Source organism: Pelodiscus sinensis, chromosome 1 (genome assembly GCF_052426305.1).
Source record: "Pelodiscus sinensis isolate ZL-2025 chromosome 1, ASM5242630v1, whole genome shotgun sequence".
NCBI classification, from domain to species: Eukaryota; Metazoa; Chordata; order Testudines; family Trionychidae; genus Pelodiscus; species Pelodiscus sinensis.
The window spans coordinates 88835138-88849234 of NC_143052.1; the positions used below are offsets into that span (position 1 = coordinate 88835138).

General features: G+C 42.8%; 1 protein-coding gene across 4 annotated transcripts in view; it reads right to left on the minus strand.

The window, feature by feature from the left end:
- GRIN2B (glutamate ionotropic receptor NMDA type subunit 2B) overlaps positions 1-14097 on the minus strand; it is a 348935-nt gene that overhangs the window by 291677 nt on the left and 43161 nt on the right. For 3 of the 4 annotated variants that reach the window (XR_012905621.2, XM_075935051.2, XM_089780724.1), the window contains one exon: positions 3058-3486. Coding sequence is in view for 3 of the 4 variants with exons in the window: in XM_075935051.2 (XP_075791166.1) it covers positions 3058-3468 (411 nt within the window). In the remaining variant the exon portion in view is untranslated. Of the gene's footprint in view, positions 1-3057; positions 3798-14097 lie in introns of those variants that run through there. The other variant, XM_089780728.1, reaches the window with a different exon arrangement.

Consider the following 14097-nt stretch of genomic DNA (forward strand, 5'->3'; position numbering starts at 1 on the left):
AGCCACAGCCCTCTCTCTCCTCCGCTCTCCCAGAGTGCTCAGTCCCTGTCCCCAGAAGCTGAGCCCAGGCAGGAAGTGGGCTGCTACCGCCACCTGTCCCCTGCCAGGCCACACCTAAGCAGCTTCTGCTCCACACGGAGCAGCAGTCTGGGGTGGCTCTGTCCCATTCCCCATCTGGGTCTTTCTGCCAGGGAGAGCAGCCAAACATGCCATGGCGGGGGCGAGCTGGTGCAGAAGGAGAGCAGAGCCCCTCTTCTCCCACTAGAAACGTAAGGTGGCGAGAGAGCAGGGCCCCAGGCTGGAAGTGGGATGGGAAGGAGGCATGTAGGGAGGTTGCATGTCCTCCCATTTAGCTTCCCCCCACCCCATAGAGAGGCACAAGTCATCTAGTCTCAGGTACATCCATAAAACTCCCCCTGAAGTAAGTCAAAAGTTCGCAGGCATGGCAAGCAACAGGGCAAGATCTGACCGAGGGCTTTTTTAAAGAAACAGACTCTTGCCTGTCAGACTAAGGAATTGCACAACTTTGTTTTGTGCAGCTCCATAGGTTTTGATCCGTAGCACTCCATAGATAGATCTGTAACTCAGTGCAATATTATGGAGCTGAAATAAGGATCTGAAGCTGTGAAATACTGAACAACTGTTCAGCCAAAACGGACTCTTGTCAAAAGTGATATTATTATTAAAAGTTGTTCAATTTGCCAAACAATTATCTGGCACCCATGTGAGATGTCAGAAGCTTTAATGGTCAGCCATTTTAAATGATGTGTAAAGAAAATGTTTATGCAATTTTTCTAAAACTGGAATATCTTTATTTGACCTGCCTGAGCTTACCCTGTTCACAAAGCTGCAAAAGGGAAGGTAAAAGGGAGTTTTACATTCACAGGGCCCTATCTTCATGCTCCCTCTTGGTCCTATTAGAATTTCCAATAGAAGTCAATGGGCAACATGCAGTAATAGGACTATGTTACTCTGCCAAGGAAAGTCCTGTGGAAGGATAAAAACTCTTCAGACAACTCAGTAGGCTAAATTCTGTTACACCAGTGTAAATCTGATCTCATTACATCACAATCAATGGAATTGCTCTGGATTTATATGGTATAATCTGAAATTGGAATTTGCCCCTTCAAGTTTAAACTCACAATCTTTCTATGCTTTAGGCCTCGTGATGTCATTCGTACTTATGCAAAGAAGCTGTATAATGCCACCCTTCTGTTCTGTTAATGTTTTACACCCATAGTGCACAGGTGTAAGTGACTACATGAGATGCAAGGCAGTGGACAATGAAAGCCATAGAGTTGTTGCCTGATTCTCCTCTCATATGGAAAAGGCTTGGGACTACTAGTACATAGAAGTGGGCAAAAAGCAGAAGGGAGAATCCTTTGAGAGTCATTTACTCAGTGATTATTTTTATTGAATCAGATACTTGCTGAATATCAATTGTCCATTCCTAAAACTGATCGAAGACTGAGACACATTTGTGATTAAGTTAGTCCCCAAAATGAAAAAAGTGGAAAATTATTCATAACAAAAAATCCAGCCCTCTCAAATTCTGCAGTCTAATAGAATTCATTCCAAGGAAATGTTTCCTTACTTTCCATCTTAAGTATCCCCCTGCTCAATTACATCCAATTATGTCTAGTTATCTCTCTCAGTTCCCCTGAAAGGTGACCTGCAAAGGAATAAAATGGCTTGTTTGCTTTGTGATGTATAAAAGAAAGCCCAAAAGGTTTTGTCAAAAAAAGAGTCATTGGGCCAGATTCGTTCCTGCACCAAGATGTAGGTGCAGTAACACTGACTCTATACCATTTGAAGATCTCCCAAGCTGGGAAAATTCTCCATGGAGCAAAATAATCTGGGCAGAACAGAGTTGAACCTGAGAGTGAGAACGGTGGAAGAGTTTGTAGTCATGTTCCAGGTTGGGGTCGATGCCAAGGATTAGGATTAAAGTCAGGATTCAGGTCAGAAGGCAAGAGCCAAATCAAGGCAAGGTTAAAACCAGGAGTTCAAAAGCAGAAATGGCTGTGGAAGCTAAAGGCCACCCGCACTGTTGCCTGGATAATTCCTAACCTCCTAGGTTTATATGGGGTGGGAAGTCAATCAGGAGCCATTAGGAAGCTTTCTGTCAGACCCCATAAGGAGGGATTTCCCCTGGTCTGTGTCCCTAGTGGATTATGGGGAGGAGGCAGCATGAAGATGTCCAGTGCCTACCAGCTTTGCAGACACAAGTATGAGACCTGCCATACAGTTCAAAGAGAATCAGGCCTGCTGTGTTTCACATTAGAAAATCAGGTCTTGTCTGCACTGGTGTATGATGGTGACTGAAGATTAGTGAAATTATGACAGTGCAATAGAAGATATTAGAAGGGGTTGTTAGCCAGACATCTTAAAACTGGTTGGATTATTTTGGTGTTGGGGAGGGGTTTTTGTAGGGGGAGAGGAGTTGGTTTTATGTTTTGATACTTTGGTTAACACCTATTTAATTCCAATAACTAATGACCACTTTGGAGAGAGGAAACTTATTCAAGTTTCCACATGTACTCTTTCCATTAAAAATGTGAGAATTCATAGTAAACGTCTCTGAGGCCCTCAAGTAATTCTTCAGTTAAGCCAGTGAAGGCAAAAATTAAAAAAACACAATGGTCAGGGGTTCTTTATATACATCATAAAGAAGAATAAAATGTTTAAATACTCTGCAGGTGCCTTTTAGAAGTTCCCTTCTTTCCTTGGCATTTGGATGCTTCCTGCAATTCCTGAAAAAATGACCTGAAGAAGAGCTCTATGCAGCTCAAGAGCTTGTCTCTTTTACCAACAGAAATTGACCCAGTTAACAAAAGTTACCTACCCCAGCTTGTCTTTCTCATATAATTCTACATTTAGCATCTTTCCTGCAGCTCTCATTCAGCTACACTATACACACGTTGCTTTTTAAAATCTCCTCAAGACCATAATCTTTTGGCCAAACGAGATGTTATCTGCGGACCCCCTGGAGAGGTTATTTCTCAGGGTACTAAACCTCATATTCGTGATCTGTAATGGATGAAAGCCAAGTTCTACCTTGTCCGCCATGATCATGGAGGAGCCTCCGTGGATGCCGAGGATGGGTGTGAGAGTCTGGGCAGAAATGAAGTCCAGGATCTGAGCAATGGCTTCCTGGTCTGTGTCATCAGCAAACACCACACCTTGAACCTTCCGGTCTGACATGAGGTCACAAATGCGGGTAATGATGCTCTTGGGGTCGGTCTCATTCATGGCCACCAGTTCCACTCGGGGCACCACTGAGAGGTGGTGGAAGTCATCTTTCTCGTGGGCATCCTTGATGGCCACTTCGTCTGAGGTCCCCACCAGGATGACAGCAACGCCAATACTTGGGTGGCTCTTCTGGGCACGGGCCCCACCACCCGTCGTTGCTAGAACTGCCAGCACCAGCCAAAACTTTGGAGAATAGCACTCTGCCCTCGGCCTCATCTTCAGCTCTTACACTCCCTGAGAAGAAAAAGAGAGAGAAATGGAAGAGAGTAAATGAGAAATCAGTATAGCACTCTAATGTAGATCATTGATCCATCTAGTCCATCAGACCAGCAGATCTCAACAAGAAGCATGCATACTCCTGGGGGATACACAGAGGTCTTCCATGAAGGACATCAACTCATCTAGATAGCTCCCTAATTTTACAACAGGCTATATAAAAAGCACTAGCAAAGTCCGTAAAAACTAAAATTTCACACGGACAATGACTTGTTTATACTGCTGTCTAAACTATAGACGGGAATTATAAGATCAAAATGAGAAAGTGAGCAATTTTCAGTAACAGTGTGGCTGTGATACATGTGTATTTTTCTTATTTTGTAAGAAATTAGTTTTTAAATGAAGTGAAATGTGGGGGTACACAAGATAAATCAGACTCCTGAAAGGGGTGCAGCCAGCTAGAAAAGTTGACAGCCACTGCTTTAGACCACCTCCTGGAGCAGACCATTGGTCCATCTTGTCCATTATGCACCACCAGAGCCTGATTCAAAACCTGATCAACAGGAGTCTCACCATTAACATCAGCTGGTTTTGAATCAGGCCATCGGACAGCAGCCCTTACTTACCAATTAAGAGTGGGGGAGTAGGGGTTGGAGGGACTGGCTAGAAGATACAAAGCACATTATCTCTAAAACTGCATTTCATCTCAGCCCCAAGTCAACAGTGATTGAAAGTTGTCCTCTAAGTGATGTCCAGTTGTCTATGCAACATGAGTTGCAGATAATCAGTCCGCGGTCTGTGTGTGTTCCCATGTTTATTCACTATAAGCAAAAAGTCAAAATCCTACTTAGGTTGTGGATGCAGATCTCCCTCTCAGCTCCCAGTATAATCCTTCCAGGTCAAGGCTGATGTATATGGGCAGGGCAGTGTGAGCACAGTCTATAGGACTGTCATTTGGGCCCTTTTATCAATCCTAAATACACTTTAAAAAAAGGTGGGGAAGGAGGCCAAATGTGGACAGTGCACATGGCCAATTACGATTATAGTTTGGGGACATTTTTCCTTCCTACTCCAGAGGGTGACCCTTTTTGCTCTGAACCACAATAATAAATAGATCTCAGAATATTTGATTCCTAGCTAGTGTATCTGCAGATGGTGCAGATTCATAGCCTGCAAAGTCTATTTAAAAAAATCATGGAAGTTACAAATGGAAGAGACCTATTAGGTCCTCAGTCCACTCCGATGCAGGACTGTTCTCTACAGTATAGTTGACTTTATCCAATCTCCTTCTTATAATCCTTAGCATTTATTTAGCACTTTACAAACCGTAACTAATTAATCCTCCCAGGAACATTGTGAGGTAAGTCGTATTATCTTCACTTTACAGATCTGCAAACCACCACAGAGAGGTTAGCCCTGGATTAGGCTCTGGCCACAGAGGAAGTCAGGAGTAGCCAGAATTAGAACACAAGAGTTCACCGTCCCACACTTGGAACTAACAATCACATCACCTTTTCACGCCATTGTATCTATTTTTGGTTAGGAGAGTGTTCTTCAAACCTATCGATCTCATTAAACTATTCCATTTTGCAATGGTTAAATAAACATGGCACATGCTAGGATTTCTATTAAACTGCACCAATTGCTCTTTTGCCCTGGTATTGTGGGAGACAGTAAATAGGAGGATCTAGCTGAACTTGTCTATACCTTTATTGTTTTATGTACCTCTATCAAAATATCCTCCACTCACCAGTTTCACAGCTAGATATTCATTACAGCTGTAATGAGACTGGCAGGAGTTTTGGGAATATACAACCAGCCTTCTTTTATATTTTCGGTTGTCCTAAACAGAGCCAGTGGCTAACAGGACAGTATTGCTTGCATGATCATCTGAAGTCTAGTTTTTTCTCTGATATACAGGAGACCTCAGTTCAGGTTCCAGTCTCTCTTGCCTAGGGCAGGAAGAGAGTGCACATGCTGCATTCATATTACTGAATTAATAAACAGATAATAAATATTCACAGAAGGAATCAAATCCACTTAGCGGCTGAAAAGGCTGTGGGTGTGAAACGTCAATTGATTCCAGCCTTTCTGCTGGATTTTCCTTCTGAGAACAAGCTCACAAGGAGGACCAAGAGGCTTCAAGAGTTCAGCAAAATGAACAGCTCACTTCATTCCAGCAGGACTGTTATCCTCCAATTACAAGTTGCTAAATTAGATTCCTTCACAGTGAAATGTGGTCCCCACTACTGAGATGCTTTATTAACTTTAATGCACTCTATTCTCTCTCACTAGCTCGCCTTAATGTTATATTTGTTCTCTTTAAAATGCATCTCCTGTGATTTCTCTACTTATTGTCACCCATTATAATCCACTTGCTTATGCAATGGCTAGTTGTGATACCCAGTGAATAGAATTTAATTTTACAGAGCACCCTTTTCATACTGATTATTTTGCAATGCTTTACAAAGCACTGAAATAGAGACTAGCAATGGAGGAGCTAGGCAGATAGATGTGGCAGCTGTTTTGCATTTGTACTCAACCTTACACTTTTTTTAAGGAGAAAATGCTGGCCAACACACCACAGTTACATCAGTTTTTCTTCCCGTCTAAACCATGGAATTTTTAATGTCTTCCTGGATCAGATGGGCAAAAAGAAACACAGCAATTTACAGGTTACTCCTGAGATGTTTTAAGACTGATATCTCACAAATTAGCAAGCCTTAAAATGGATAAGGAAGCCAGGAATCCCTGGTCCTTTAGTGGGATAAGTCATTAACTTCTTCTCCTAGTAGAGAAACTAAGAAATTTTCAATAATCATAATCAGATAGAGTATCAAAGTTTTCCCCATGTCCACCCCCTGGCAGGCCTGCATAGTTGGGTTTGTGGTGCTAAGCTTTGTGGGTCAGTGACTACAAAGAGTGTTCGTAAACATTCACTCAGATTTTAAGTTGTAGACTACACTAGAAAATTAGGTTGATAAAACTATGGTGCTCGGGGTGTGAAAAATTCACACCCCAAACAACACAGTTAAACTAACCTAACCAGCAGAGTAGACAACATTATGATCAAAAGGAGACTTTTCCCATTAACCTAGCTACTTCTCTAGTGGAGGTAGATTACCTATGCCAACAGGAGAAATCCTCCAGCTGGCATAAGTAGTGTGCTCACCTAAGTGCAACAGCTGTGCCACTGCAGCTTTTTAAGTGCACTGTGTTTCATTTGCCTGTGTTTGTAACCTTTATTATCTACCTCTTGCATGAACAGCTTTTGTTCACACCAAGGTTCAGGTAATGGTTGCTACTCATGCTAATACCGCTAGTCACATATGAAAAGGGTATGTGTGAAAGAACAAGGCTATGTTTACACTCACGGCTTCTTGCGCAGGTAATATACAAATGAGGCTAAACGTGGAACATCACCGAGCCTCATTTGCATACCTAATGAGCCACCATTTTTTTCAGAAGAAGCTCTTGCGCAAGAAGGAGCATCTACACAGCCCCTTCTTGCGCAAGAAAAACCCTCTTGCGTAATGCCGTTCTTCCTGAAAAGTAATAGGTGTAACAGCATTGCGCAAGAGGGTTTTTCTTGCACAAGAGCATCTTCTGAAAAAAATGGTGGCTCATTAGGTATTCAAATGAGGCTCGGCGATATTCCACACTTAGCCTCATTTGCATATTACTCACGCAAGAAGCCGCAAGTGTAGACATAGCCCAAGAGTTTTCCATGTCCATAGTTTTTAAACAAAAATAAATTAATGTTTCAATCATCCAAATAAGCAGCAGAACCAAAGAGAGCAGTTCACAGATCTCCTCTAGCTCCCCGCCCCCTTTGGCTGAATGTTGTTCATATAAACTATTAATATGTGCAAACAACAAATATCTGTGCAGAAATTAGGGTAGGCTCACTCACATAAAAAGGCTACAGTGGTTAAATAAATGTATTCACAATTAATAATACAACCTGGTTTAATATTCAAGGAGTCTTTCTTTGCAGATAGAGGTTAATACAAAATATCATCAGTATATTGTACAAAAGTTCTTTAAAACAGTGTTTTTGTAATTATGTAGTATATACAGGATACACAATGGATACTGTATGAGGGAGTTTGGCCCTTCTTTAGGGTGGCAAACATAATCCTCTTGTGGGTTTTGCCACTCCTGAATAACATGGCCATCCCAAACTCAAGCTTGGCCAGTAAAATCTTTCATACCTTACCACACTGCCATATTACATTTATCTGATTGAGACAGAGACAGAGAGAATATACCAGAGTGCTATGGGCTAAAATGGTTTTACAGCCTATATATAATGTGACTTCACCCACCATTAAAATGCAAACACCGCTTTTCCTTGAAATGTGTTAGTTATTTGGCATGGCAGAGAAATGTTACACAACAGTTTTTAGGAGAGGAAGGGATGAGGAAGAGGAGAGGAAGGGAGAGGAAGCTTCATTTGAAACTGCAAAGGGAATTTAGGTAGGCAGAAAGTTACTACTCAGGTTGGAACTCGGCCAGAACACAAGGGCTAATATACTTAAAAATGCCATGGGATCTTTGCTTGACACTCTATTTGTATACAGGTTACACCTGAGACAAGTATTCATGGAAATTTATATGGTGGTGTGGACAAAGGACAGCTCAGTGACTGCAGATACTTCTATACAATATTTCTAAACACATCAAGTACACATACAGCTTATCCTTAATCTAACAGGTGTAAATATGAACAGAATGTCATTAGACCAGTACACAAGATAAACTAGCTAATCCTGTAGATGGGAAAACCGTTACCCTGATGGAACTGAGGGCAGAATGAGGCCTTCTAACTGGAATTTCATTAGCCATTCTTGTTGGTGATGTGTGGGGAGCTATACAGCCCAGATCATTTCCCCATAGCTATGTGGGCTGTTGAGTCAGCAAAAGACAGAGGGAGAATCCCAATAAGTCCCACCCACCCAAGCCAGAGGCAACAGCAGGAAGGAGAGCCCAGCATCCCTTTGCCTCAGCCAGACAGAGATACAAGAGGAAAAACCTTGGAGACCTCAGAGGAAGTTGCTTTCTGATGCTTGAAGCCACCTGTGTGCTGCATGCCCAGCTGGGTGCACTGTGCTTGCTATCAAGGTATAAGCTAAGGGGGAACCTTGCTGAGAAATTAGTTAATTGCTGACTCAAGAAGAAGAGCATCACCTGTTAAACTATCCTCACCTCCTACAGCACCATGGATCTCCCTCATAGGACTCACTTCTAGACTCTGTCCTGCTCAGCCTGTGAGATGGGATGAGGTCACAGTCCCAGGTAGCAGGGTTCAGAGTCCCATGATAACACTAACCATAATCCTAACCCCACTGCTAAAATCACTTCTGAATCAAATCTAGCCATGACCCATCCCGACTCATAAACCTGATTTCGATGCTAACTATAACCCAGTGTCCTACCACAACACTAGCTATAGTCATCATCCTGAGTACAATGCTAACCATAAACTTAACTCTATTCTTAACCCTTTAATAACCCTGAATACAACATTAACTAATACACACTTAACTTACTCTGTACAATGATAGATAATGAATGCACAACCCATCAGTGGGTTCAGGAAGAAATTCACCCCACTGTTGGTATTGTACAGTACAATTCAATGTATCCTGGCTACGTCTACATTGGCATGATCTTGTGCAAATACTCTTTAACGCAAGAGTTCTTGCGTTAAAGTATTTGTGCAAGAGTGCATTTACATTGGCATGTGCCTTTGTGCAAGAGATGTGCTTTTGCACAAAAGCATCTGTGCCAGTGTAGAGGCTCTCTTGCGCAAGAAAGCTCCGATGGCCATTTTAGCCATCGGGCTTTCTTGCGCAAGAAATTCACGTTGCCTGTCTACACTGGCCTCTTGAGCAAGAACAGTTGCGCAAGAGGGCTTATTTCTGAGCGGGAGCATCATAGTTCTTGCACGAGAAGCACTGATTTCACACATTAGAACGTCAGTGTTCTTGCGCAATAATTCCCCGCCAGTGTACACAGGCGGCATGTTTTTACGCAAAAGCGGCCACTTTGGCGCAAGATCGCACCAATGTAGGCACAGCCGATAGGTATTCACACTCTCCTCTGAAGTATCCGAAATTACCTGTAACCAAGGACAGGATGCTGGATTTGATAGGATATTAATCTGTTCAAGAAGGGTAAAAGGTAAGATACCATACTAGACAAGCCCCTGGGCTGTTTTGGTAAAGGAACTCCTGTGTTCTTACACTGTATATTGTTTGTTTGGGGACAGGACAGTACACCTGAAATGTCATGAGCAGCCAGTGACAAAACCTGGACATTATAGGGGCACACTTGGTGGACGGGGGTGCACCTGTTGTTAATGTGCAAGGCACACTAAGGGCTGACATAGCCTGCCCTAGAGGAGAGTGGTTGGATGGCTGGAAAGCTGATGGTGTCAGAGAGCTTGTGCCCAGCTAGGCACAGACAAGACTCTCCTATGCTGGAGGCAGGGGATTCCAAAGCAACTCTCATCCCAGAATACCCTGAAAACTACTCACAGGCCCACACCTGGAGTAGCAGGAGGTGTACGTCAGGATTAGCAGGACAAAAACGTCCAGTTCTGGAATAGCCAACCATACTTGGCTCAGGGCTGAATTAGCAGGGTTACAGTAGGAAGACCCCTGCTCAAATGCTTTCTTTCCTTCTGGCAGAAAGTGGGGTTGATTCTGGGTTTCCTACATTGCAGGTAAGAGCTTTAAGTATGAAGTGGTATTAGGTGGGCAACACCACTTCCTCCAAGTATTTTGCACATAGCAAAGCAGGTACCTAACTCATTCTTGCAAGAAAAGCCATTGGCCCCCTAAGCTGCCAGATTCCAGGAGAAGTGTTCTCAGCAATGGGTTGCTAGCCCAGATGTAGGCACGTCTCTCAGATGGGGAGAGGGCATACCCCCTCTCACCTGCATCGCCCTTTGGCTAATTAAGATGGCTCTCTACTTAACATGCTGATTTTGTAGATGGCATTTGTAGGTGTTTCCTTTCCCCATTCATTGCATAGGGAGCCTGAGCTCCTAACCCAGCTTTGTGGAGCACAGTGTTAGTCCAGTGATTTTCTAGGTGCCTAGCAGTTAGGAACTGTGACTATAGCTACACTGCAGCAGAAAGTTGACCAAAGGTATACAACTCCAGTTATGTGAATATCATCCCTGGGGTCGACACATCTCAAGTCGAGTTACCGCAGGGTCTGTGCCACAGGGGATTGATGGGAGAATCTCTCCTGTTGATTTCCTTACTCTGCTCGTCCCGGGTAGAGTAACAGGACTGACGGGAGAGTGATCTGCAGTCAATTTGGTAGGTCTTCACTAGACCTGCTAAATCAACCACTGGTGAACCGACCTCAGAGCGCTGATCCAGGCGAAAGTCTAGACAGGACTGTCGACGGGGGTGGGGGTGGGAAACAAAGGGGGCAACTGCTCCAGGGCCCAGTAATTCGAAAGGGCCCAGGGCTCCTAGCCATCACTACTGCTACTGCAGCAGCGGCTACTATTCAAGCCCTTGTCCTCCACAAGCCGTGCCCCAGACCCTTTGTTAACTGTCATCCCTTCTGTAGTTGTTGTTATTAATTATTTTTCTCACAGTAGTGCCCAGTGGCCTCGATCACAATTCAGGACCCTATAGTGCTGAGCACATTCTGAGTAAAGATGAGAGACAGTCCTGAGCCCACAGAACACTATGTTTCATTTAGATGATAAGCTATTCGGAGCACGCCCCAGACGTTTGTTATTTGTTTGTACACTTTGGATGTTCATAAATGAAATTAATAAAGATAAAGAATAATATTAACACATTCAGAAAGTGAGAGCCCAGAGGCTATTGATATCTGAGGCTGAATAAACAAACCTGCCGCCCTGTGATTTGTGCAAGAATCATTCAGGACAGGAATGAAAATAATTCACTCTGGAAGGTCTTAGGGGAGAAAATTGCTGCAATTTAGATTATTTTAACCATGTTTGAAACCCAGTTATATTCTGACCATGTTACACAAACTTCTCTCTGCAATATGAGCTTTGTTCTTCTCTGCCTCTCCATCACTTTCTTTCCCGGTCTTCTTTCCACCAATTAATTTTTCTAACATTCAACTTTTTTTCATTTCCCTGCTCCATATCTCTCCCCCAAGTCTGGCTTTCTCTTTAGCTTACTAATTTGTTTTTACTTGAGTATTTTCTCTTTTATTTTGGAATGTACCAGAGACCTGATCCAAAGCTCACTGAGATCAACTGGAGTCTTTGCACTAAAATTATCTTTGATTTGAGCCCTATAGTCACTTTTATTCTATTATATTAATCCTTTTCTTTCAGCCATTTCCTTCCCTATTAAGTTACAGAAGCCTTGAGCAATAAAGGGTTGGATCCAGATCCAAATATCCTCATAATCCGAGGCGTTCCAGAGCATCTGTAGTAAACAGTGTACCCTTCTTCCCCATCTTTGAAGGCCATATTGCCTATGACCTTTGTACAGATGTGTTGGGTGGAGATGGGGAGAGTGCCAAGAGCTTTCATGCCCTGCTGAGATCTTCCTTGGGAATCCCATGTGGGGACTTGTCTCTCTCACACAGTCTCATGTTGACAGCAGACCACTGAACAGAGCCAGATCTACCTCTCCTCTCCTCCATATCTGTTTTGTGCATAGGTACATGGATGCTATCAGGTCTGGCTACAGCATCCATGGTTCTGGAGAGTGATGTGTACTTCATCACAATTAGAAATGAAAAATTCTCTATTTAATTATCTTAGGCCTCTTCCTGGCACTTTCAGAATTGTTCTCTATAGAATTCTTCAGCAAGCAGTACGGTTTGGAATGACTCAAGCAATGAGGTTTCCACCATCTGGATACAGTTCCACAACTTTATCTGAGCTCACACTTTGGAAACGTTTCCTATTATTCAGCCTTTGCTCAGTGTTATCCAGTTACTTTAATTTTACCCCTGTAGTACAGCCCAAATAATTCCTCCTCCCACCTCTGGCTGTTTCCATCCTTACAATATTTGAAGATGGTTAATCAGATCACCTCCTTAGTTCTTTTAATCTTTCCTTTAGCCCCTTAGCAGGATAAACCAGAGACAGTCAAGGTTAAGAGCCAAACCATTGAGGGTGGGGTATCCGGGACTTATTTCTATGTGCTGGCACGTGTAAGCTGAGCTGCTGGAGTGAGCTTAACACGCACATATGCCATTAAGTGAGGCAGCAGGTCTATATGGAATTGGCTAGTGCCAACATGTAAGTGCCAAGACGCAGGGGCTTGGCACAGCCCGTCTACTCTTCAGTTCTGACCTACAGAGCCAGACTGGAGTCAGAGGATGTACCCTGCTGGACAGGTTTGCAGCTAGGTGACAGCTCCTCATTGCCAAAGAGACTGAATGCTCCTGCCCACCTGGAGGGCTCAGTTACAGCAGCTGTCACTCCACATATATGACATTTGAAACAAGGTTTTCAGAGCTCATAAGATGGAGATGGGTTTTCATGCATTGGTTCTTGACTCTCCCAAACCACGGGTGTCAGATCCTCATTCTCCACCAGTCTGAAGAATGGAAATCAGATTTAGGGCTAAGTAATCTGAGCCAATTGTGTGCATGTGTGGGCATGACAGGTTCAACCTTGAGTTATGTCAATTTAGCTTAATGATGAGCAAAAACAAGGTAAGCCAAGCTGAATGCAATTTAAGAGTGTCAGCACACATAATTTCACCTTTAATTAAATTGGTGCAATTTCTGCATAGACTCCAGGCCTCAGTCTTTACATTTTCATTCCACACAGATCAATAAAGTGTCAGCTGAAGACTATATATATGAAGAAACTCATCTTCTTTTATATATATATATATATATATATATATATATATATATATATATATATTCTGGTTTTAGCCCTAACTAAAGACACAAATTTTCAGATTAACTTTCAATCTGGTTAATTTTCAAAGCCATCTAAGGGAGTTAGACACACTATTTCAAGTAATAGCAATGGGACATGTGCATCTAAATCCATTAGGTGGCTTTGAATATCTCAGAACAAGTGTTTCTCTTTGAATTTTCCATCCACTGTTGTTTTCCTGCATTAAGTGAGATTTTTTATGCAGTCTTTGCCTATTCTGCTCTTAAGAATCCCTAGTTATCACTTTGAGGATTGACAGGTTCTTGAACTTAGATCAGGTTTAGTATTATTCAAATTATTATATAATTAGGAACCTTGATGTGGACAGTTGCAACACTCACACTCTAGGAATTCTTTTATATTTGCAGATATCATTTATGAATACATTTATTAATACAAACACTCCAACTTAATAAAATAAATGCTACAGAATGTACATCTGCATGGCCATGTACTCATACCATCCTTGGGAGAACAACCTGAAGAGATAGCCATCATCTTCCTCATCACCATCACCTTCCTCATCAGCACCAGGAGCCATCATTCTGGCACCTCTCAAGCACTACAAGAGGCTTTACAACAGCCTGATTTATGTGCGGAAGGGCCGAAATCCCCCGACTTATGCCCTCAGCCCCGCATTTACGATGGCGCACAATGCCTGTCGTAAATGCGGGCTTGAGTTACAACGCCCCCAACTTACGACACTATTCCAACAA